The following is a 26,023-nucleotide window of genomic DNA, read 5'->3' as shown; positions in this document are numbered from 1 at the left end:
GACCATCTCTTGCTCTATGCCTGTACAGCCCCTAGCATAATGCAGCCCATGTCTCAGTTGGGACTTCTTGGTGCTACCGTTCTACAAATCATAAACAACCTATTCACACACACAGGGCGTGTGGTCCACGACTGGGCCTCCTACGCGCTCAGAGATGCTGGAGCAATTTGTCGAGTGGGGGTGCTGAGAGCCATTGAACCAAACTGTAAATTGTGTATATGATGGAAACCATTTCGAGCCAGGAAGGCCGCCACACCCCTAGTTACAGCACCTATATACGCACTCTGAGAAGCTAATATGGCAGCCGGCACTCTTCTAGCAAATCCAGGGACGCCCCTATAATCACTTTCAATGCAGTGTCTTGGTTCAAGTGGTTTTATTTCAAAACTGGAACTCAATTTTTCCATTTGTTTTACAAGTTGCTTAAATAAATTTAGTTATTCTACAGAACATTACACTTTTCCCTACTTCCCCCTATTTACAAATCAACATATTCGCTTGTAGATCATTTGCTACCCCCTTTCCCACTTACCCCACCCCCAAGGCGGAATGGGAAAAAGCCGCCAACTGGCGAAGGTCTCCGAGGCAATGCTTTGCCTCTGTCCGGCCAGCTCGCTGAGTCTGTCTGGAGGAGGAGAATGGCAGCAACCGTTCAATAGCTGGACGCGCCCCGTCAGTTCCTTGGGGGCGCAAATACAGCAAGTCTATTTCAAACTCGCTACCTGCCTTTCTCTGCAGCACAGGATGGCATCTGTTTGCATATCGCACGGGCTCCTCTGTATGTGACCCCCCTAGGCTGGGCTGCTGCAGCATGCAAATAAAAACCCCAAACTAAATCAAACCCCTCCCGCTGTCCCTTCCAGAGCCTTTGAAAGCAGAAGTGGCTGTAAGCAGAGGGGGATGGGCAGCCGAAGGCTCCACTCCCCCCATCCTGCTTCAGGGGCACAACACTTAAGCAGGTGGTGCAGGCTGGCCCAGAAGACCCATTCTTTGCCTTTGCAAGTGGGGGGCAGGGGAGGGGAAGAGCTGGCCACAGGAAAGGGGCGGGGGGAGAGATGAGGACACATTTTGCTGGCTCAGGAAAGAAGGCACCAAAAAATGCCAAAGGAACCCTTGAGTGGGACTCAAGGCCTTGTCTACACACACAAGTTGTGCTGCTTTAACAACACCTGCAGCGCAAACCCTCCCTAGTGTGGACTCTGTTGGACTGGTAGATAGGTGCTTACACCATATAACTTGTTCCCATATGGAATAATATATAGTGTTAAAAGGCAGCTTTCATAATACCTAGCTCTTATATGAGGCTTTTCATCAGTAGATCTCAAAGCACTTTACAAAGGAGAGGTCAGTCTCATTATGCCAATTTTACAGCTGGGGAAACTGAGGCACAGAGACAGGAAGTGACTTGCCCAAGGTCACCCAGCAGGCTAATAGTAGAACTAGGAACAGAACCCAGGTCTGCTAAGTCCCCGTCCAGTGCTCAATCCATTTTGCCACACATGCACACTAGAGGTGTACTGGTGTAACAATTTCAGTTTAAATAAAAATACACACACCAGGCCCCAGCCCACCAACTGACATAATTATATCAGCATTAAATTGGTGTGTAGACCTGGCTTTAAGTGCTGGCTCTCTGCCCAGGGGGAGTTTCATCCAGCCATGAATACATATTTTTTGTTTTAAATTAAAACCAAAAGCATACCAGCCAAACACTTCAGTTATTTTATCTATGTATACAGCACGAAACAGCCCTCTTTTCTCCAGCTCGCTCTTCTTAGGCAGTTAAGTTTAATGGGCAATAGTTTCAAAAGTAGCCCCTGATTTTCAGTGCCTTAATGTTGGGGAGCCCAACCAAATTTTCACTAACTTCTAACAGAGTAGCGGGGGCCTGGCCCTCCTGAAAATGAGGTTCCCTGGGCATCTCCTGTTGGGGACCCAAACACTGGAGCACCCCCGCCAAAATATGTGACCACTTGGAAAATCTGGGCCAATGTCATATTTTAAAAGCTCTGTCTCTAGGGGATGGAACTGATTGAATTTGCCATGTTAGCCAAAAGGTGCATTTGCAATTGTGTTCCTCTTAGCAACGACAATGGAACATACAGGGGTTAGCCATGATTGGGATTCAACCAGGAACTTTCACATTGGTGTATGTGTGTGTCAGAGAGAAAGAGCATGCACGTAAAAGATTGAGTGAGTGAGAGAGAGAATATGCATAAGAGACACATGTGCATATGTTACCAAGAAGCCATTGACAAACGGGGGGAAGTTCAGAGAACATAAACACAAATGATCAGGGCCTGAGGAGATGGCTTTAGAAGGAAATACTAACAGAACTTCACAGATACAGGCTGGATAAGAGGTGACGGCGGCAGGGGGATTTTATTCCACCCCTCAAGCAGCTGTAGGATTTAAAAAACCAACAAGGAAAAGGAATTATTAGGGTGGATAAAGTGAAGAAAAGGATAGGCTGGCTATCAGGAAAAACTTTCTGACAGTCAGATGCATTAGGCTGTGGAATAATCTCCCCCCGGGTTTGGAACTCAAGTGGACAAACCCCCCTACATTTCCTGCAGTGAACAATCTTATAATAGCAATGGAAAGGGACCAGATAGTTGGATGGGTCTTTTCCATCCCTGACTGGTGTGTGTGTGGGCCCGTTCTCTGTGCTAGCAACAAAACTACCTTGGCAAGATTTGTCATGCACAAGGTCACCTCAAAACGTTACTAGCCTGCAGTGTCTTGTTTGCAGAACTCAAGGTAATTATCCCTGAAGGGAAGTAACCGTTTGAGGTGACCTTGACTACGTTCCAACACTGGCAACGTCTAGTCCTTTCCATCAAGGAAACGCCAGGAGATGCTTTCATTGTGCACAGCTAAGGGAAGAACGATATAAATCAAAGCCATGAATTCCTATTCCAGGAGAACCACTGCATGTTACTAGACCCAAACGGGAAGTGAAAAGTCCCAATCCGACAGCAGACAATGGAGAGACAAGCAGGCGAGTCTTCGTAGGAGTTAAGGGAACTGACCACAAGCTGACAAGGGCAGAGAGCGGGCACTGCTGACCCTAGAACAGGTCCCTTAATGGCACTGGTGTCTTTGGCCTTCTGAGCTCAGATCACGAGCCAGATCTAGGGAGCCGTGAATGTGTTTGGTTGGGACAACCCCAATGCAGTTGCCAGGCTGGCAAGTCGCTCATCGTTCAAACCATTCTCTGAGCTGCCAGGGGGAGACAGGACAGCCCAGGTCCATTGCTGGTAATGGATGGAGTTGGCACCAGTGAATCGGACACAGAGGTGAGGGGCACGCCAGAGAGTTGACAAGAGAGTGGGGACAGCCCAAAGCTTTGGGCCATGGCGATATGTAAACATCCACTGGGGGAGGGAGGGTCGGAGATTGGAGCCAGGCTCATCGGCAATCCTCATGAACCACAGCTGCATCGGTAGGCCAGGACACGCCACACAGAGGGCTGGCCTCCACTCTGTGACCCCTCAGTAGAAAGAATACTGGTTCTCAACCGCCCTGGTCCTGTTGCGCGAGCCGTCACTCTCGTGGTAGTCGTCCGCGCTAACGCTGGGCGACTCCAGCAGGCGCTCGGTGCTGTTGCTGCGGCTCCGGGCGCTGAGGGTCCCCTCCATTCGGTGGTACAGAGGGTGGCCGGTGGAGGAGGAAGAGGCGACAGCCCCCTCCACGGGCGACGCGGGCTGGAAAGGGCCTGGCACAAAGCTGGAGAAGTAGTGTTGGGACGGGAGGTCGCTCCTGCAGCTGGGCTGTTGGGAGGCAACAGCTGGAGCAGGGCTGGCATCTGCAAGGTGAAACACAGAAGAGTCACGTGCACGGCGAATGTTTTACAAGCCGTTCAGTGCTGGACTGACAGCTGTGGAGAGAGGAGTTCTCCAGCCCCAGGGCACATACCACACAGGGACGCTTGCCCCGCACAACCCTGCCAATATGCTTTGCATTCACACAGCACCTGTCATCAGAGGGTCTCGTGTGCTTTACACAGGTGAGTGTCATTAGCCCCAAGTTACAGGTGAGGAAACTGAGGCACTCATGGGGTAGGTGGAGGGGGTCTTGCCCAAGGCCACCCAGCAAGTCAGTGACCGTCAGGACTTCAGATCTGCTGCAGATCTTCCAACTCCTAGACACTAGGTGATGTGGTCTCCCATGCCCTCAACCAGTTGAAATATGGAGCCAGGCCCTGGGAGTGGCCATGCTGCACTGGGCATGGGAGGAAGGGCAGCGTGGTACTGGCATGGGCTGTTCTATCGACTAAGGAGCTAGCTCATTGTCCCTGCCCATCTCGCAGCGCTTTGCAAACTCTGGCTCGGCCTCAAAGCGCCCAGGCCAGGCGGGATCACCCGCGACACGGCAGGCGTGTCACCACATAAAGTCAGCGGGAGAGCTGAGAAAGACGTTAGGTCTCCCGAATCCCACTCCAGCTCCTCGCTGCAGATCCCCCAGTGGTTCCGACTCCAGTGCTCGGAGGCCAGGAGCTACATCCTGTCCCTCCCAGCCTCTCACACTGACCCCTCACTGGGGGAGGGATAGTTCAGTGGTTTGAGCATTGGCCTGCTAAACCCAGGGTTGTGAGTTCAATCCTTGAGGGGGCCACTTGGGGATCTGGGGCAAAATCAGTACTTGGTCCTGCTAGTGAAGGCTGGGGGCTGGACTCAATGACCTTTCAAGGTCCCTTCCAGTTCTAGGAGATGGGATATCTCCATTAATTAATTTATTTATTTATTTATTCTCGCCCGGTTCAGCCCTTCAAGATCTGATCAGACGCCCGACACAGGTAATAAAATCCTTCCCACAAGGGCCCACCTAACTGCATCTCGAGTGACTTCACTCGCCCTGCCTCATCAAGCATGTGCAACAGGCCATTCAGCACATCCCTTATCACCGGAGCAGAAAATACACACACCGGCCCCAGAACGCTCTGGAGAGACACGGGGATGGATACACACACAGGGCTCTTTTAGATTTGCTACATATGGAGGCAGCACCTCTAGTGGTTAGAGCAGAACACTGGGCATCTGTAAGGCCAGGTACATGGTTGTCAGTAGGGACTGAACCTAGGACCTGTGGATGCTAAAGCCCGCACCATTACTGCCTGAGTAAAGGAGCTGGCTCTGCTAGCCAGGACTGTAGCAGGCTCAACCTCTATATATGGCCTGGCCACCACTAGAAGGGGCACATCCACATCCAGGATGCTGGGTTTCTATTCTAATCCCTTGCTGTAGGACCCTGAGCAAGTCAGAATCTCACTGACCCTCAGTTTGTCTCGCTGTAAAATGGGATAATAGACACAGACCCACTTTCATACCGTGCTTGGAGATCCCTGGATGAGAGATACCAGAAATTCCACCCCAGCCCATATCAAAGGGCGCCAGCCTGGTCCTTCTAGCCAGGGAATCTTAGATGCGGTTCCTTCTGGAGCCAGACACCACCATTCCTGAGGTGGCTGCTGGTCAGAAGAACTCCAGGGCTAAGTGAAGTGCTCCTAGCCCCACTCCCCAAGGGTCAGCAGAGGGGCAACACCTTAGAATAAGCAGCACAGCTTTGGGGAAATGGTATTGGAGGGGAAAACACGAGAGAGTCTTTTGCTTTTGGATGGTTGCAGGAAACTTGGTGCAAACACGTTTCTCCTGGAGACGGCCCTGACCCCAAGTCCTAGGATCGCATCTGGATCTGAACTCAGGCCCATCTCCAGCTCTCCTCACTCATCTCCTGTGCAGGATCACGAGGGAGGCCGTGCTAGCTGGGTGACCTACCAGAGAAGGGGCCCTGCGCCACGACATAGCTGCGGAGAGTGATGTCAGCTGAGCCGCCGGACTCCAGGGGGATGGGGTGGGTGTGGAAGTGCCGCAACATGTCGAAGATGGTCTGGAACCAGAGGTGCTGCACGTGGCACTGGCCGTTCTCGTTCAGGGACAGCCGCAGGTGCTGCAAGAGAGGAGCGCAGTGAAGCAGATAGGCCGGCCAAAGGGCAAGTCCCCCACAGCCGTGGATACTGACCCAAGCGTTATTTCTGCCACAGATCATGCACATGGCTCGGTTCCTTCATGTGCTGGGTAGAACATTTACAGCTCCCCCAGTCCAAAGGCGACTGGTTATCTACAAACAAAATTGTTTTTTCCGCTTCGCTAGCGATTTGGCTCAAAACAGGAAGATCTCACGTTTCAGAGCATGTCGCATGAAACTGATTGGCTGCCAAGCAACAGTTGCTATGACCCATTCAGAAAGCGTCTGGTCAGGGAAGCCGGCCGGTCGGGTTACCAGCAGCATGAAACCGAAGTGTTCTTTGAGCAGAGTGGGAAACAAAAAGCAAAGCACCTTTACCAAAAAAAAAAAAAATAAAAAATAAAAATCTGGACTAGAGGCTGCACAAAGAGAACATACAGCAGAGAGCTTCTGCTCTGTGACCTTTCATTGACACTAGCACGGCTGCATGCAAGTTAAAGTGCAACTGAATTGCAACTGTAGTGCAAGACATTTGCTGGGAAATCAAGGGCCATTTGCCCTAGTTACCACTTTCTGCAGTGGAGTGGCCTGTTAAAATGTTATCACTTCACCCCTACGGGGCAGTATTCCTTATAAACACTGCACGTTTAAATGGCCTTTCTGAGTTGCAAGTCCCTCCAGTGAAGTGTGAGGTTCCTCTGCGTAGCTCCTACCAAACTCAGGGGGGGGTGTTTATGAATAAGCCCAGGAGATTTAAAAAGGACCCCATGTAGTATGCCCCCTGGTGGAGAGGTGACAAGGCTTGGCTGCAATAAAGAACAGGATTTTCTACTGGGGCTGCTGGATACTTCTCTCTGGCTCGCCAAGCTGCCAGACCACCTAACACAGCCTGTGCTGCCCAATGTCACCGTACAGGGTCTCCCCTCAGTCCTGGCCTGGGCAGCCATGGAAGGAACTGCTGACTACCCCCCACACCTCTCCCTTCCAAGTGTCTTGGCTCTGGTGAAAGATGCCAGATTAATAATCGTGCGAAATGAAGTCCAATGTTCATCCTCAGCAGTCGTGATGTGAGCTTCCTGGCTGGGCTCTCAACCCAGAGCCTGGGAGGGCAGCTCAGGGGTGACGCAGCAGTTCTGTGGTAGGCCCATTCAGTGCTCTGCGGTCGGCCCACCAGCACGAATTGCAAGGGGCGCTTTTTGTGATGCCGACGCTGGTTCACACATAACTAGCCTGAGCCTGCAACCCCGACTTCTGAACAGGCACGGCTGCATTGGAACCAGTCACCTAGAAGCCGAGAGCTCCACAGTCTGGTGAGCCATCTCGGTCCCCCAGGCCGGCAGCCTTTAGGTAGAACATAACCACACACCAGAGCACACCTTAGAAAGGGGATGTCTGGCTCTTTCTTAGCAGTCTGGAAAGCTGCCTTACGTCCCCTTCTATCCGAGCTAGGAGAGACACATGCACCATCCCTGGATCTCACTGGAGCACCCGCAAGCTAATGCTTCCTCTGACGCCAATGACAAACTCTCTCCGGTGTCAGTGGGAGCAGCCTGGAAAAGTCAGACACAAGCTGCAAATCCTCAGATTATCTGGCAGACAAGGGTGCATCGAACTCCCAAAGTTACGTTCTCGGCTGCATCCTTCCTCCTCACCTTCCCAGCACGAGGAGTCCCATTAGCGACAATGGGACAGATGACCGTACTAACCACAGTAACGCAAGCAGGATTTGGCACACAGACAAACTGTATCCAGCAGCCTCTCTGTTGTACTGTAAGTCAGGAAGCCGGTTCAGCAATCTCCTATTAAAAGATCTGTTCCCCGGGCTCGGAAGTCCATTCCGTGACTGTTTATCAGGCTGGCACTGAAGGTTTGAATTTGACGGGGCTCTGGATTCTTCTCCCCTTGTGTTAATATCTTTAAAACCAGGCCTGTTTTTCAAGCTTCAGAAGTTGCATCAATGTATTTTGGGAATGGAGTGGTGGGGCAGGCAGGGGATGAATTTGGAATATGCAAAGATAAACAGAGGCCCTTAATCTAGGGTGTGAGCTGAGCAGTCTTGAGGGAGGAGCCCCCAGAGGAGTCAGGCCTGGAGAGAAGGTTGGAGCTCAGCTTTGTTATGCTGCACTTGATTTCTTTGTTAATAAAGCCAAGCCGGAGGAAAGGGGCTAGTTAGCAAGTCGACATGCCGGGTGACTGTTGATTTAGATCAGGGTAGTCACGGAACCTGCACCCAAATCCGAATTCAGCAACAGGACACACGGCATGTGCAGATTTGGAGCAAACAATTATGTTCTAAAAATAAAACAAAAAATATGTATGCAACAAGAGCTTCCTCTTTTGGGGCCTGCGCCTGAGAGGTGCTGAATCCCCACAATGTTCCCTGAAACCAGGTGGAGTAGAGAGCACTCAGCATCGCTCAGAATCAGGCCTGACATGACTTGCCAAGGCTAACACTTGCCAGGGGAACATCTCCTTCGGCCCTGCAGAGTTGAGAGTGCTCAGAGCTCCCTCAGCCCTAACGCATTTCAGGAATGTCTCTCTTTCCCCGTCACCCCAACCCAGGGCTTAGCAGGGTGGCTGCTGGACCAAGCACACCCCTGCGATGTCTAATAAGAGAGGATTTGCACTCAACTCTGCCACTGAAACCTGACAGGTTTCTACTTCACTGAACCCCCTCAGACATCACCCACAGCACCATTCAGGCGAGGGCATTTCGCTTTCACGCATCAGGCCAGGAAACTGTGCAGCCAGCACCAAAGGACTAATAGATCTCTCCATGGGAGATTAACTAGCACATCACCAAGGGGAGAACTGATGCCCCTTCACTAGAACGTGGACACTTGCGAGAGTTATTGCTACCAAGCCACTCAGGCTGTTCCAGCATTTAGGGCCATCGATACCAAGCAGAAACAGAAGAATAAAAGGGAGGCTTTTAATCCAGTGATCTCAAAGCACCTTGGAAAGGGAGCCAAGTATCAGCCCAGTTTTGCAGAGGAGCTGGGAATGGAGCTTGAATAACCTGCCCATGGTCACTCAGTGAGTCAGTGGCGGAGTAGGGAATAGGCTGCAGATCTCCAGAGTTGTCCCCTGAGCTAAGTACTAGGTCCAAGTTGTTCTGCTGGGATCTCTTCTCCCGCTGGACAATTAAGCAGTGTCAGCCTTTCACTGGCTTGCAGGCTAGCGGCATCATCTCGCTGCTGACCCACAGCTATGCTGCATGGTATCATGGAGTTAGGCCAGCCACGTTACGGAGGGACAGACTGCAATGGGTGCTGACAGAGTCGCATAGTCCGTGCTTAATCCAGGGCATGTGAGTCATACACCGCATAAAAAAGGGTCTGCGTTAGACGCACACAAAAAACCAGCCAGCAAGAACGGGCTTTACATTAAACAACAACAACAACAACAAAAAGCAGGTCTTGCTCTGATCTTCCTATTGTGCCGTTCCTGGTAGGCTGGCACTGGGAGAAGGCACTGCCAGCATTGTTTCTTTTAAAGCCTTCCTGCCTTAGCAGAGCGCTGTCAAATCTGCAAGATCTCAGTGGCTCAGCATTTCCACTCCCAGCTTCATGTTCGGAGCAGCCAGACAGAGCCCTAGATAGTGGCTTCATTTCTCTTGGGGGGAGAGGGGGAGGGTGGTTAATGCTCACTTGGGAGCTGAGCCCGGAGACTAAACTGCAACTGCGTGGGCTATTGGCAAAGTGGGTGGTTTGGGGTCCCCTTGGGCGTTTTACTCTCTATTCATTAGAGCTGGTCTGGCAGGGCCCCCTCTGGCAGCATCTTGAGCCAACAGGAAGCTTTCGCTTCCTCCTACACTCTAATCCTCCAGGGCTGCTCTCAGTCCTCTCCCCGCACCCAGCGGCTCATTCACTCTCCTCTAGCACTGCAGCCTTGCTTCCCACTGGCTCCCTGGGCTGCTCCAGGTGGCTAACATCCAGCTTCCTTTAGAGCCCCCGCAGGCTTCCTTCGCAAGGGGTTTGGTAGCCCCAGTGTCCTGGCTACATTCCAATTCAGGTAACCACCTGACAATCCCTTCCTCACTTTCAACTGGATCCAGGTCCCTCACATCGCTCTGGGGAGGTCTTCACTGCAGCTAGAGGTAGACATATGCACACTAGCTTTGATTAGGGTAGCCGGGGCAGCGCAGGCGGCAGGAGGGGCTAGCCACCCTGAGTACCCTCCCGTCCGAGACCTAGGCCCGTACTCAGGCCATTAGCCTATCCTGCTACCCTGCAGCTATGTTGCTATTTGTAGCATGCTAGCTCAAACAAAGGTAGCACACGTATATCGACTCGATGTACCCTCCGTACTGACTCAGTATTTCTGTGCCCTGTTAAAAGGGGTCAGCGTTCCGCCCCAGAGATAGCTGCATTTCAGTGATGGTGAGTTAATTCCTGTTCATTACACAGGTCTCCATCTTGCCTTCACATACAAAGGTGTCACTTCCACTGAAATCAATGGGAGCTTTGCCTAGAGAAGCTGGGGGCAAAACTGATCTGCAGTGTTGTAGCCCAGTAGACTGCACACTGGACTGGGACTCATGACACCTGGGTTCTATTTCTAACTCTGCCATTGGCCTGCTGGGGGACCTCAGGCAAGTCATGTCCCTCCCTGTGCCTCAGTTTCCCCATCTGTAAAAAGGGGCTAATGATACTGACGTCCTCTGTAAAGTGCTTTAAAATCTAACAATGAAGAGAGTGAGGTAGTAGTAGTTTGTGCAGTGCTTCCAATTCTGGTAACCACCAGACCATCCCGACCTCTGAATAAAAGGCCACACAAACTTTAGCTCTTTTCATTCCCCCTTATGCAGCACAGAACTAAAGAGACAGAGAACCACTTGGAGACAGCATTCTCTTCCCTTCCTGTCCTAATTTGTTATACAGCATGGCCGTGTGTTTTAAACAGCTGCTACGGGTCCTCTGCAGAGGTGGCCACATTTCAGCCACAGATAGAATGGATCCTTGTGCATCATTCTGGGATGAAAGGCATTTTCAAGGGTCAGAGGATTATTCGTGTTTGGGGATCTCGGCAATCCCAAAAAAGCCCAGTCAATAACGACACTTCCGAGCATCTTTTTAGAAGTCAGCAGAGCCATCCTGCTTCCAAGCCCCACTGTAATCAGACAGGTAGGCCAGACAGGCCCCCTGTCCTGCTCCCTGCACGCTACATGTAGGAGTGACACTGAGAGGTGGAAAGACAAACTAGGGATAGCATCAGAGAACAGTGGGGGAGTGCTGCTAGTGCAGAGAATATTTAAAAAAAATAAACGATACAGAAAATTTGAAGCGTTAGTTATTGGTCATTGGGGGTAACATACAGAGTATGGGGGTATGTTGGTGTTTTGGGGCTGGGCAGCACACATAGTATATACACACTGCAATGTCTCCAATGAGGGGTGGGTAACCGGTGGGCGGGATCAGGAGACAGTCGATAAACGGTGAGGGTCTATCACCCATACGGGAGGTAGAGACAGTCATGGGTATAAGTAAGCGGGCTGGGTAATGGGGATGGGGTGACCCTCACGTGGCGGGATTCAGCTAGGTTTGGTGGGTTTAGGGCTCTAAAACCAATGAAATAATCAGCATCACAATGGCACTTGCCTTTGCTTTCCCCTGGAAGTTAAAAGTCAGCACATATTCGCCTGGTCGAGTTTCACTCTGCCGAATGACAAACAGACCGTGACTCCTGGTCCCACCGAAGAGCACCAGCTGGGCGGCTTTGATCCGTGACAGCGTCCCGTGGAACCAGGGGAAATCTGAGAGGTTGATCTCCGCTTCTGTCTCGCTTTCGTCCCCTGTACAGTTGGAAAGGGGCAAAAGAAAGGCCGTTTAGAGAGGGAAATGTTTGTCTTTCGAAAGGGACGGCAGCGACAGTGAATAGACTGCAGGGCTCTGGCAGAGGACGTTCTGGCTATTCCAGCAGGACCAGGACGTCATGCTGGGAAGATAACATCTGAGCAGGCTGGCTACTGGGTGCTCCACTCAATTCCACTGAAAGAGTGGCCGGGCAGGGCAGAAAGAGGATTTCTATATTAAACTAATGGGCTCTTCTGGCTGGGAGCAGCAGGGCAAGGTTAGAACTGAGTGCACTCATCCCTCCCGGCCTGCCTGTACAACCTCCCCATCACCACCTCCCCACCAGCATTATTCCTGGGTCCACACCAGGCACACCCACCCTATGTATGGGCACCTCATGTACACACCTGTCCCCATGAACACCCCTTTCTTTAATTCGCCACCTCCACCCTTCCCCCTCACACCCTTCGCTCTAATCAGAATGCAGCAGTTCTGCTCAGGGCTTGCTCAAGAGACCCACGTTGCATTGCAACGGGATTTTTCCCTTTTCTTCTATTAATTGTGTCACATGCAGCAAATCAGCTGGAAGGTGGCCAATGTGGCTACCTCCCCCTTACCCCCCCCCGAGCCTTGCAGGTACCTGCTAAATGACTGCTGGTGGCTGGCGACTCCAGGGTCTGCAGGAAGTTTTCCAGTGGTATGTGGGCCAGGTGTTCCCCCGAGGAGTCCCTGGCCCTGCCATGCGGGGCTGATATGACAGTGGCAGCGGTTGGGGTGGTGGGGTGGGTGGCGAGCACAGAACATCTGTCTGGAGTCCTCTGCACACCTGAAAGGAATGCAGGCTTTAATGGCTTAAAGCTCAGAGTTTCTCTCCACAGGCACCTGTCTCGGACCCACCAGATCGGTGCTATGCCCTCAACTTTGGAGCAGTTTCTTGGAGGACCCCTTCAGTTGTTATACCAATAAAAACTAGCAGGATCTTATTAAAGGGACAAGATAAAGATGCCACATTTATTATGATAATTTGATTTATGACCAATAACTAATATCTTAATCCTTATACACACATTATACCTAATACCTATACACACACACACACACACACACACACACACACACACACACATCCATCAGATGTTCTGCAGCTGCTGCATAGTTACCAGTCCTGCTTGAGTTTGCAGCTTGGGTTCGTAGCTTGTGGCGGCTAACTGGCCAGGAAAGCCGGGCACAAGGACGAGCTGGGTCTCTGTTGGGCATGCACCGATGCCCTTCCATGTTGGCAGCAGAATGTTACCCTCCTCCAAAGTTTTCCATCTCACCCATCCTTTTTGTAGGCTTTAGTTTGAATCCAGAGTCTATAGGTCTTGCTGTGTCATGCTGCCTTCAGGTTTGGTGATTGATCACCCGTCAATTGCAGACATGACTTTCAGCCTGGGACCGGGCTTTGATCTTCCTTTTATTGTACCTTTTCTTTTTAGGGTGGATTCTCCTTACTTTGTTAGGGCTCTTGTCTGCCTCTTCAGCCGTTGGTGTTTGAACTCTATTTAATCAGGACAGGCTGGGGCTGGAGGTTGATTCCATCATCCATACATACCTCATTCACACATCTAAACTAAACTAATAAGATTATAGCAGGGTTTGCAAAAATGAAGGTTGCAGCAAGCCCTTACAAAATGGAGTAAGTGTTTTAAAATGGGGTTTGAATTACGATATGGCAAACAGTGAACAGAAGTTACACTGTAGGCAAGTGTAATAAATGGTGAACAGAAGTTCCAATACTGAAACAGTGCAAGTCTCAGTGATTTAAGCAGGAATTGGATTGATAGTGAAACTTACAAAGGCAGCTGACTGAACAACTATGGCTCTTAACAAGCATCTTAATTGTTAATTAGCCAGTTATTGGGGTAACTGGTTTTATGAATGAATATTGTTTCATTCATAAAACTTTACTTATGGTGTTACATTAATAAAGTGAACAATTAAAAACAATTTCATTCATTAGTTCTACACAGTGGGCCAGACCCCCAAGGGGTCTCGCTCCTCCTTCAGGGCAGGCCACGCAGCCTCCCGAGACTGAGCCTCGGGGGCGCCAACACTCCTGCTTCACACCGCGAGCTCTGCTCAGCGAGTCCAACTGAGATCGACACCTGGTAGAGACTTGTCCACCCACCAGGGATTAATGCACCTCACCACGTATTGACAGGGACACTCAGGCAGTGTTGTCAAAACAGGCGGGTTTATTAGTCACCCACAGCGGAGGAAGTCTCTAGGGTAGCGTAGAGGAATGAGGGTTAAAGCATAGCCCGGTCTGGCTAGCCCAGAGCCCCAGCCAAGCTGAAGTGAAACTCCATTTTCCGGCTCTGTCTCTCTCTGTCTGCCTTCCTTAGCCTGTTCCCAGGTGAGTGAGCTCCCAGCTTCCTCCAGAAGCCAACACGTTATCCCCCCACCTCACACCTTCCAGCCCTTTGTTCTCAGGCTGGGGTCTTTGTTCAGCGTCCCTCTGAGAGGTGGGGAACTCCATCTCCCTTGGGGTCACTGCTTACCGGGGTCAAGGTCTGATTGACTGGGTTTTCCGTTGATACAGGTTTGAATTTTCTATTGCTACAGTATCAGCCTTGACCAGTCCTTTTTAGAGACACATTCAGGCTCAGGCAGCTAGGTAAAAAACACACACACACCCCGAGGTCTCTTAGCCTGCCCCCAGAGACAACTTAGTCCTCCCACCCCCCTCCACTGGGTAGCCATGCAAAATATAAGGGAAACTGAGGCAAACAGAGGATTCATAAAAATATTATAGAAAATCCCCATGTTGTCAGCACCACATTCAGTAATAACGGACTTGGTATATTGTCCTCTATGTGGTCTGCTCCTACTAGAGAGAGAAAGGTAAACAGTTGGCTGGTTTAGTTTTAGGGTTAGTTCGTGCCAGACTGGTCATCCTAGAGACTGCAGTCTTCCATTTACCCAGAGAATGGGTCCAGCCAAGCAGAGCCACTTTAACCCTTCCCTACATCACCCTGCCAACATGCTACAACCCTGCCCCGAAAGGACAACCTCTAGAAGTCAGAGAGGGTTGTTCAGTCTCAGACAGGCCATTCACTGTGCGGCTGTGTAGACGTCCGGCCTCACCCCTGCGGCGCCTCTTGCTGGTTGTCCAGGGAATTAGCTCTACCAGCCTCTCGAGCACCCTCTGCAGGCCGGTGATCCACCTTGTCCTCTACTGGCACCCGTGTCCCTCCCAGGACCCGGTGCCCCTATTACTGGGATGCTGCCCCCTGGCAGTACCCCACAGATCTGGGTCTCCCCTCCCTGGGGAACCCCCACCCACTATCCCCACCTTGCCTCAGCACTAGGACACTACCAGTCACCAACTAGCCCCCGCTCCCTGGGGCAGACTGCAGTATAGGCCACTCATCACTGGCAAGGGGGGTTTGGACCTGCTGCCTTGACCTAGCCCTGGGCTGCCCTCTGCAACCCCCAGTATCCCTTTTCTTTTGCTGTCAGCTGCGTTATTGCCTTGAAACCCAACCCAACACCACAAGATGACCAACATCTGAATCCAACATTTCTGGTGATTTTCTCCGGGTGTCCTTACCATCGGCCAGAAATTCACAGCTGCAGGAGGGTACCCTGCCTGGCAAGCAGGCTCCCTGCGCACAGGAGGAAAGTTCAATATCATCTCCGCTGTCCCTGCGAGGAAAAAGCAGAGCAGATGGTCACATGCAGGCTGTCACTCTCTGCAGACACACGCCTCACCGGGGACGGGGTGGGCGGAGAAGAATTTCCACTCTCATGTAGGAACCATGGTTCATTTGACTGATGTTATAATTCTGGGTAAATTCTAGCTCCGTGCACTCAGTTGGGTGCTCTGGATCTGTGCCATGAAACAACGGGCCCCAACTCAGCCAGACGGCTGCTGTGCCTGGCTTGCCAGTCCCTGGGATGCAGGCCAAGCTCCCATGCTGGCCAGTAATGGCAGTGACTCGGAGGCCATTTGGGTTGGAAGCGGAGTTCAAAGAGAGCATCTGGGACCGAACAGATGGGGGCAGGTAGGGAAAGCAGAGCAGGTGGGAGAGATGAAGGCAGGCCAACCCCAGAGGTGGAGGACACCCATCTGGAGATGGAGGAGCTGATGTTTAACATGGGGGTGGTGGAGTGGGAGCAAGATAGGCCTGGTGGACCTGGAGACAAGGTCTCTTGGGGTGACGGCAACAGCCAGTCCAACAGCGGGAACGTCTGACCAAATGACCCCCTATGGGAACAATGCGTGTGCACATCCCTGACCATTGGCTGATTGCCCCTGTCAGTCACAGCTGTGCCCGCCCCTTTAGCCTGATGTCATTGTCATGCAAAAAGCCACGCTCTCTTGAAATCCTATTTTTAGCCCGGACGCTCCCGATTGCCCCATTGCGGTGAGATGCGCCCTCCAGTCTCCGTTACTCTCCGAGCAACAGCCTTTAGCTGAACCAGGAGGACGCGTGCTAGCAGGCAGCTCAGGAAGCGGTTTGTGTTAGCAGTAATTGTTTGGGAGGGAGCTGCTGAATTATTTAGTAATCAGTGAATGAATCAGCAATCGGAGTCACTCAACTGCAACCCTTAAAAAAAAAAAAAACCTCTGCAGAAAATGTGTTGACAGGGCATTGACGAGGTTTCCAATTCAAACCCTTGGCAAAAGGATCAAGCACAGCACACACAAGATGAATGAGAATTCACTCGTGGTGCTCACCGGGCGTGCCCGTGTGTTAAATCCCAGAGCGCTCTACAAACCCGGGCCCTGATGCTGCAAATACTTATGCCCGTGCTTAGCTTCGAGCCCACGCAGGGTCCCTTGCATGGCTGCAGGGCTGCTCACGTGCTGGAAGTTAAGCACGTGCATGCCCGTTTGCTGGATCGGGGCCCTTACTCCCGTGAGGGAGGCAAAGTATTTGCCCCCCATATTGCAAATGGGGAGAGAGCCGCGCAGAGATGTCAGAGTCACAGAGCATGGCAGTGGTAGAGCCAGGAGTCCTGGCTCCCGTCCACTGCCTTAGCCCCTGGATAACACTCTTTACAAGCTGCAGGGCAGTGACCAAAGTGCATTAACGTGGTCCTCTAGACTCCAGAAAGCCCTTTGACACCTAAACCCTTGACCCTTCTGTGGGCTGGGCGCTCTCAGCTGAGGGCTCCCGGTTGCTCTCTCTAGCGGAGCAGGACATGTATAATGTGCTCCCAAGACAGGGATTCAATAAAAACCAACAGACCCCCCCTTTCCCAGTTCCTCCCTTCACATCTGAGCCATCAGGGGATTCCCCCTCCCCCGTGAACAGCTTAGTATTTCAGACATGTTTGGAATTAGGATGGAGCCTTATGCTGCAGAAAGGCAGTTAAAACCAAAGCAAATAAGTCTATTTGCTACTGTGAGATGTTTTTTTAAGGTATTTTAACCTTTTCCATGATGTTTTGAGGAGTCAAACCCCCTCCCCTCCCCCCCAAACTCTCAGTGAGACTAAGACCATCTTCAACAGCATCTTGCAACCTAACAGCTACCATACCAAGCTGGCAGTAGGCTGCACACACAGGAATCACTGCCTGTCAGCGAAACCCGCAGCAGCTGTCTAAACCGTAGCACTCCACAACAGCGTAGGAGAGGGTGTGAAGACAAACGCTGTATCCAATTGCAACTGCAAGCAGAACCAGACTCTAACCCACCGGTGAGCGTGTGCAAGACATCCGGGATTCCAGTCACAAATAAGCCCCCACTTATAGGATGTCCACTATATTAGCTGACACACTGGGGATTTAAACTAGGAACTCCAGAGCTACAAACATGAGCTGGTTTAGCTAGAGAGACACGCCTCTATAGCTGCTGGCTGGAACAGGCTCAGATCCCCTGCGGCTCAGATCCCCTGCGGCTCAGGCATAGATTGGGACCCCAACACACACTCAGCAATGGGTCACGCAAGCACTGGGAGCGTGAGGGACCTTGTTTCATCACAGAGATGACTGCTGGTTAGTACCAGTGTTTCTCGTCCAGTCAGCTGTATCCGAAAGCTGTTCCCAGTCTGCCAGGGCAGTAGATGGGTGGGTCACTCAATGACTAAAGCTAGCCAACCTTTTATGAATAAATTTTGTTGTTGAAAAAAATGGGCTTTAAAAAAAAATAAAGCATTTTGGGGTGGAAAAAAAATCGTTGACTTTTTTCATTTTTCTCTCTCTCTATCTGAGCACCTCACCATTCTTTGTAATGGATTTATCCTCACAACACGCCTGTGAGGTGAAGCAGTGTTGTTATCCCCACGTTACAAATGGGGAACTGAGGTACCAAGAGACTAAAGGACTTTCCTTGGGGGTCACACAGAATATTTGTGGCAGAGCAGGGACTGACTCCAGATCTCTCGGGCCCAGGCCGTGCTCTAACCACTGGATAATCCTTCCTCTTCTGAGATGGAGAGGTGCTTTTTGAAACAGGGAGGGCAGCTTCCTCAAGTGAGCCTTACCCAGGGTCTATGCAGTCCTGGATATCCGCCACCCAGGAGTGTTTCTGGAGGGAGTCAATGGTTTCCAGGATATACTCAGCGCCATTCTCCACCTAGATGGGGAAAAAAGTGGGGGGGGGGAAAAGACGCAGTCAATTTACAATTCCTTTACCTGTTTGAAATAGACTCTTCCTCACTTTGTCACCCACCCCAGAGATGTGAAAGGAGAGGAAAAATAAACTGCATAGCGCGATCAGACTGGACCGTGGAGTTAAGTAAATGCTCGTATCACACCTTCACCCACCACTGTAATGCAGCTACCTCTCTGGCGCATGGGCAGCTGTTAAATACCTCACAGCACATCAGTTCAAAATGGGAAGTGAAGGAGCATATTCTGTCCAATAGAAATTATGATGTGGGATGGAAGGGGAAATTTTCAGGCGTTTGACTGTAACTACCTAAATTGGAATTAGACAGAACTCTGGGACTAACATCCCTATTTCTGTGAAATGTGCCATGGGATTTTTAATGGACATGACTTCAGTGTAAAGGCGCTTCTGAAAAAGACAGCCTAAGCCCAACACCACAATACCCCCTAACTCCATGCTGGAACATTAGCTCAACACTGATTCAGAGGAAAGAGCCGACTTACTGATCAACCAGCCTCACTTCCTGTAGTACCCCAGGCTTTCTTTGAAGGTCTCCTTTCCACATACTAACCAGGCCCAACTCTGTTTGGTTCACCACATCGGATACCACAGCCAGAGGCAGTATGGCCAACCCCAAGTGTTCGAAAATCACAAGTCAGCTCTCCATCCTCCCAAGAAAAAAATGCAAGATTATCTTAAAAATAATGAGATTTTTAAAAAAATGTAATATATTTTAATGTCTTGTTATTTGCTTCTGGTTCCCAAGTTTTTGTCTGCAACCATGTGGGCTAAAAACATACGTGAAAAAATAGCAAGCTGACAGTCTCGTATAATCACATGACTCCAGGAGCTGGGGCTTTAAGTAAAAATACCAACAACCCAAAGATGTGACACAGCTGCAGAAGCTAGGGCTGGAAGGGGCATCATAAGTCACCAAGTAGAAACTCCTGCATCTCTGGCAGACTTTGCCCCATTCTACCCCACCAAGCGTGTTATATGATCTGCTAACTGGACGAAGGCAGGCCTGGCTCAGTCAGGGCATCACATAGCTGGCCAGGATGACCTTCTATCAAATGAGCCTAATCACATAGAGCTGAATCATTGCACCCAAAATAAACAAAAGTGAGAGCTGAGAGCGCCCAGCCCACAGAAGGGTCAAGGGTTTAGGTGTCAAAGGGCTTTATTTTGTTTATTTTGGGTGCAATGATTCAGCTCTATGTGATTAGGCTCATTTGATAGAAGGTCATCCTGGCCAGCTATGCGATGCCCTGACCTGAGCCAGGCCTGCCTTCGTCCAGTTAGCAGATCATATAACACGACGCTTGGTGTGGTGGAATGGGGCAAAAGGAGCTGCCAAAGCTCTGTTTAGGATCCCCAATCAGAGCCGGACAGCAGCGGGGGGCATGAATCTGTCCTCCTGCCAAGAACCAGACAAGCAAGCGCTGTGACTTAGCAATGCCTCCCCCAGCAGATATGCCCAGGGTGAGCAGGTGATTACTCCACTCCTGTGATTTACCTCACCGTAGGTGAAACTGACACCTACACTTTATAAGAAATAACACAAAATATGCCTGGAAGATTTGGAGATTCTTAAATAGTTTGAACAAAAGGAAAGGAAACAAAACACAGTGTTTAGATATCTTGCAAGGCACTATTTTTCTTCACAGTGAAAGGAAATGTAAGCATACAAAAGGGAGCACTCAGTTAAAAGGTGTATAAATACATTTTGGCTGAAAGGAGAGACAAAGTGCAGGGCCAATTTACAAGGGAGGTCCTCTGAAGTAGAGAGGAAGGTTTTCCATTCACAAATATGTGCATTTCCTCTTCCCTCCATCATAAACCCACCGCTGCATACAGCCGACACAATTCCTCCATACATCAAACACACGTGGGAAGCTGAGAGCGGAAGCCTGCTGCTTTGACTCAAAAACTACAGACCTCCTCCACCTGAGGAGAGCTCCAATAGCCAGCAGAGGTAATAGGTCCCTTATCCTTGCTGGGCGTCCAACCCCTACATCAGTCACTTCCACACTTCTTCAGGGGGCTGGAATAATTTGTAGAGTGGGGGTGCTGAGAGCCATTGAACCAAACTGTAAACCCTGCACATAATGGAAACCCCTTCAAGCCAGGGGGTGCGGCAGCACCCCCGGCACCCATAGTTCTGGGATCTATGCACCTCTTCCCAAAAGACATCTTTGCAGTGCATCATCTGAGTCCAGCTGAATTCACCACATGCTTTCCCCACACTCGCTAATTCTTTAGGCAGAAGAGGTTTGTGGGAAGATAGCAGTGTGTAAAGGGGGAGAAGGTTCTGGCTCTGGGACTTTCTAGGCAGTTATGTAGTGGTCAGTGCCACGCCAATTCCTGAAAAGTCAGCAGACCTTTTAAACACTTCCCTTCCCTGAGGAGACAGAGAGCAGGATCTCAACAAGCAGTTATGGGCTTTGAAACTAACAGACCAAATAAACCCCTAGGGGAAACTGGGACTGAAGCAAAGGGGAGAGCCGTTATTGTTAGGGAATTATTGGGAAAATGTAGGAGAGGAAAGAAGGCACATTAATCCAGCTGCTATCCCAGGACACGATTCCACCTCACCCTCACCTGCCTTGCTCACTCTGGAAAGAGAAAGTGTGAGGAACACCCCCTCTCTCCTCCCGTAGCAGAACACCAAATACGAAGTTTTGTGCCTCACAAAGTCCCTTTGTCCTCATTGAAAAGGAGTGCGGGTGAAGTTTGCATAAGTTCGACTAGTCGAGGAACCGCCATCCAAGGGAAAGAACCATTTCCATGGCAACCTCTGTGTGCCACGGGGCATCTAGTCAATTCAAAGCGCTTTCCTAAAGGCCTGGTAGGCAGCGGGAAGTGAAGTGCCAGGCTTTTAATCAAACTATGGTAAAGACAAAGCGAGACCCTACTACAGGCAGTTTTCCCCTTGACGTTTATGATTGTGAGAGCTTTAAACAGGCTCCTCCACACAGGCAAACTGGCCTCTGAACTCTTCCTTTGAAAATATGCTTTAGGCAAACAATGCAGAAGAGGAGTGATTTAAGCAGCAATGGGATGGGGACGGGGTGTTCTTGGCTTTCATAATGGAAGTGATGAGCACATCAGGTGTCTAATAAACTCAGATGCAAGCACAAGGGCTCGTGGAAGTCAGAGGAGGCCGGCACTGGACCATAAGTGAATGTTCCTTTCTCCAGCAAGGCTGTTCAAATATCACATTAGCCCAGTATGATTTGCTGCAAGGAAGGCAAGATCTAGAGTAAAATTCCGCATGCAAACAGTATTTTCATCAGTATTCTACATCAAGTGTATATAATGTAGATCACTTCAAGCCGGCACCCCTAGTTCGGCACCTGTGCACCTCTTCCCAAAAGACATCTTTGCACATGTGCATCATCTGGGTCCAGCTGAATTCCCCACATGCTTTCCCCACACTCGCTAAGAGGCTTGTGGGAAGACAGCAGAATGTAAAGTGGGGGAAGGTTCTGGCTCTTGGACTTTCCAGGGAGTCATTTAGTGGTCAGCGGCATGCCAATATATTCATCAGTATTCTACATTAAGTGCAAAACTCAACTCAGTCTTCAAACTATGGAGCTGCAACTGGCACTTCCCTAATAAATGAAACGCCACAGCCAAGAGGTCACCAAGCTGGTCCTGATGTCAGACAAGGAGCCAGGACTGGGGCCCGCTTTGCTCATGTGCTGGGACTCTCTCCTAATACCCCAGTTTCTCATTTCTGTAGCTCTGATGGAAATGAATTTAAGACAGCAGCCAGGAAATACGGGTTAGGGTGGACGTTGATTCAGAGATGAGCACCCCCTAGTGCGTCACCCTCAGTGCTTGTTGCAGCACAGTGCCTCCTGGCATCCCACTGGGAGCTTAGGTTGGGTTCTGGCTCAGTCAGTGCCAACAGTAATAAGACATTGCATTGCTCTAGCTTCTCATGCCCCTGATCCCCAATTGCTTTGCCAGGAGAGGGAGCATCAGTGTCCTCCTTCTAAACGACAAAGGCACAAGGAAAGGAAACAACTCGTCTCAGGTTCTACCACACACCCAGGGCAGAGAAGGGAGCAGAACACTGTCTCCAGCCTCAACCCACGACTAGACCAAAGCTGCACCAGCTTGTGGGTTTGAACTGGGACCAAAAACAAAGGGACCAAGATATCCTGAGAGCGCCTGATCTTGTAACCGTCCTCTCCCAATTCTGGGGACATGTGTCGTTTGGAGAGTTCAGACAGGCAGCTGGATCTCTGGATGCTCACAAACACGTAGTGCTTGCCCAGCCCTGGAACGGATGCTGGTGCACTAGAAACCTAAGGCGATTTTCACTCACGTATGCATGCTAACCTCCTGGCTGTAGCCGTAAGCGTTTCTGATCAGGCTCAATGGGGAGCGATAGTCCATTAACACAAACATCCCATAGAGAGCAGCTGATGTGAAGTGGCAGCCGCATTAGTCAGAGCGAAGCACTCTCTTTTGAAAAAAAAAAAAATGTAATTTTAACTCAGCATTCAGTGCGTGCTTCCGCGCGGCAGCCCAGGACGAGCGAGTTCATGCACTGAGCCAGATTCTAGGAGCTCTGGGGTTTGGGGGCAGGAGAGGGAGGGGGGGACCTGGATGGCGGGGAATGAAACTCAGCAGCAAAAAGGCAGAGCTCAGCTCCAGCTGCGGGAGCCGCCTCCCAGCTCAGCAGGCAGCACGGACATTTTCCACCCCTTCTGCTTAGACCCAGTGGGATGAAATCCCCATTTGTAGGGGGAGTTTGTTAGCAGCAGCTGCCACCAGCACGCTCTACAGGATAGCAAGCTAATTAATTGTATTTTATGGGAAACTCTTCTCTGGAGTCTCTAGAGCAAGCGAGCGAGCGACAGACTTTTACTATCTGCTCTCCCGTCTGCTATGTGTGATTCCTCATCCCTAGGGGCTGTACAGCTTCCAATGCCAGGGAGGCTCCCACAGATCAAACAGCATCTGCCAGCCCCTTATTGATAAAACCATCACTACACTCTAGTGGCCTAGAACAGCCGCATTTACATACCAGGGCGCAGCTCCCTGACAGAGGAAGCATGACTGTCTCTGAGTGTGGACGAATCCACCCTTTGCCAGCCAAACAGGGCTGTCTACCTAACAAACCCTTTTTTAAAAAGGGGAGAGCCTCTTCTGTAATCTCTCTATATGGAGAGGTGCCCAGAAGGCAACCAAAGACCAAATGCAGCCCCTAAGAGGGAGAGGACAAAGCAGATAGTCTTTGTGTTCTATTTGTCTAGAGGCCCCATTGTTCCAGGCACCATCCAAACACATGGGGAGAGACAGCTCCCCTGAAGAGATTACAGACAAGGCAGACAAAAGGTGGGAGGGGAAACAAATCAGAGGAGAATTAACTTGCCCAAGGTCACAGTGCCAGAGCCAGGAGTAAAATTCAGGGCTGCCAAGTCTCCATCTGCAGAGTTTTACTGCTGATTAAGACAGGGAGCAAGGAATTGCTGTTCGCCTATTGGAAGCTAAAAGAATGGAAAACCCTACATGATCATCCAAGTGCACCTAGCAGCTAGCACGGGGAGAGAAGTATAGGAGCCGATACAAGGGGAGCACTTAGTTAATTGTTGGGGAATTGTAAGGTGTAGTCCAACACAGAAAAGTAACTGTGCAAAAATGGCACCAAGACAGATCGGTTGCATATTTAGTCTCCAACCTTCAGACTTCATTGTAAAATATTAATTTTCTTAGCTCTGCAAAATCCTCACAGCTCAGAGTAAGCAGGATTCTATTCCGATTCATAGAATATCAGGGTTGGAAGGGACCTCAGGAGGTATCTAGTCCAATCCCCTGCTCAAAGCAGGGCCAATCCCCAGACAGATTTTTACCCCAGTTCCCAAAATGGCCCCCTCAAAGATTGAACTCACAACCCCGGGTTTAGCAGACCAATGCTCAAACCACTGAGCTATCCCTCCCCCATGCATCAGCAACAGAATTGTTACCCAGATTCCAGCCACAGAATCTTGGTTGCTAGAAACAGCTATTGTTACCGTGACTGGGAGGCTGGGAACTTTCAGATAAGGCAGAAAGAGCCCAGCTGAACTGGCAGATCCCAGGGGGAGGAGATGTGCATCGGGAAAATGCATCAGTTTCCTTGTAAACTGAGCAGACTTGCTCTAGAAGCCAGAGAGAGTATCATACATACATGCCATTGTTATAGTCATTTTAGGACAGCCCTATGGAGTCTGGCAGCGCACCAGACCTCCCCCAGCCAAACAGATGGAATTTGGCCCTGATTCGGAGCCTGTGCCCTCGGGACAGAGATTCAGCACCATCACCACCTTGTCTCTCTGGAGTACCTTCCATTGAAAAACACCCGTGAACCAAGCCTCATGACCTCACTGCACTCGCTAAGTAATGCCACCAGTTAGCTCCCACGCAGTGCTGGAGAAAGCTACCAAGCCCTGGGTTGGCACAGCGGAGGCAGGGTTTGCCTCAGGGACAGACATCACTAGTGACTGTTTGGGGCCACTGTGTTTAAGGGTATGTCTACACTGCACACTAAGCCTGGATTCTGACTCAGGTGTGAGCCCAAGGCCTGCTTCTGTCTACACACAAATCAGTCTGACTCGGGTCAGCAAGCACTCAGCGCCCAGGTCCTCTGATCCTGGTAGTGGGGAGGGGAAGGGAGGGCAGGGAGGGGGTCACAGCCCGAGTCCTGCTGTGACTCTGGTCCAAGCCCTGCCATTTTGCAGTGTGGACGCAGCTCAAGCCGCAAACCCAAGTCAGAAGGTCTGCACGGTATAGCATGGATGCGTTAGCATGGCTGGATGACCCGGGTCCAGCCAATGTAAACCCAGGTTTACAATGAAGCGTGAACACGCAGGTGTGGACCCAAGCCCCACAGGCAAGGGGTTAGTGTGCTGTGTAGACATACCTTAAGAGTCTCCATAGTCCAGCACTGTTATCAGTTAATCTGCCCCTTCCACACTCCATAAAGATGGCCATGGAGGAGGAACGGCAAGACAAACGCAACAGGGCAGTTGAGTCTTAATATTATACGTGTACGCTACGTTCAGGGGTAGATTAAAGCACCAGAGGATCTTCAGGCAAACAGCTGGCAGTGGCATGGTGCACAGCTGATTGGTGCCAGCCTTCGGCAGGGAGAGGATCCACGCCATGGACGCCAAGTGCCCTTCCTCCCTCAGTCACCTCACCATGTGATGGGAGGGAAGGGCACAGGCAACAGATCTGTGCAGTCACTGGCTGCTGGGGAGTGGGGAAGAGAAGCCCAGAGCTTTGGTGGGTTCAGTACAGTCTCAAGGCATCCAGGGTAGCCAAGCAACCTTACCTTCAGCACAAAGGTGTTGTCTTTGTCCGGCATCTCCAAAGGCATGGTCGTCCGGACCTCAATGATGGCGGAGAGCGGGATGCTGACCTTAGGTTTGGAAGCCTGGAAGAAATAAAAGGAATGAACAGGGCCTGTACAATAGAAGTTCTCCCAATGGACGATACAGCCCAGCTCACAGCAAGGCAAGCTCCCGCCCCAGTCTGTGCAGTTATTAAAAAAAAAATTGATTTCCCTCATGCGCCTGATAACTCCAAGATCTTTTAATTAAGCCAAGAGACGCCCCGGTGGAAGATAGGAGAGTTAGCGTATTTCACTGCCAACCCGCTT

At 50.7% G+C, this 26,023-nt stretch overlaps 1 protein-coding gene across 5 annotated transcripts in view; it reads right to left on the bottom strand.

Moving 5' to 3' along the window:
* Positions 1-359: 359 nt before the first annotated feature.
* Positions 360-26,023, bottom strand: part of SH2B2 (SH2B adaptor protein 2) — a 70,343-nt gene continuing 44,679 nt past the window's right edge. For all 5 annotated transcript variants that reach the window (XM_065573392.1, XM_065573391.1, XM_065573388.1 and 2 more), the window contains exons 3-9: positions 25,697-25,798; positions 18,239-18,330; positions 15,358-15,452; positions 12,403-12,588; positions 11,568-11,761; positions 5,778-5,949; positions 360-3,808 (exon numbers count right to left, since the gene is read on the bottom strand). In XM_065573392.1, the coding sequence (XP_065429464.1) occupies positions 3,495-3,808; positions 5,778-5,949; positions 11,568-11,761; positions 12,403-12,588; positions 15,358-15,452; positions 18,239-18,330; positions 25,697-25,798 (1,155 nt within the window). In that variant the 3' untranslated portion in view covers positions 360-3,494. The remainder of the gene's footprint in view (positions 3,809-5,777; positions 5,950-11,567; positions 11,762-12,402; positions 12,589-15,357; positions 15,453-18,238; positions 18,331-25,696; positions 25,799-26,023) is intronic.

This window comes from Chrysemys picta, chromosome 19 (genome assembly GCF_011386835.1).
Source record: "Chrysemys picta bellii isolate R12L10 chromosome 19, ASM1138683v2, whole genome shotgun sequence".
Lineage (NCBI taxonomy): Eukaryota > Metazoa > Chordata > Testudines > Emydidae > Chrysemys > Chrysemys picta.
This window is presented reverse-complemented; position numbering and strand designations above follow the sequence as displayed.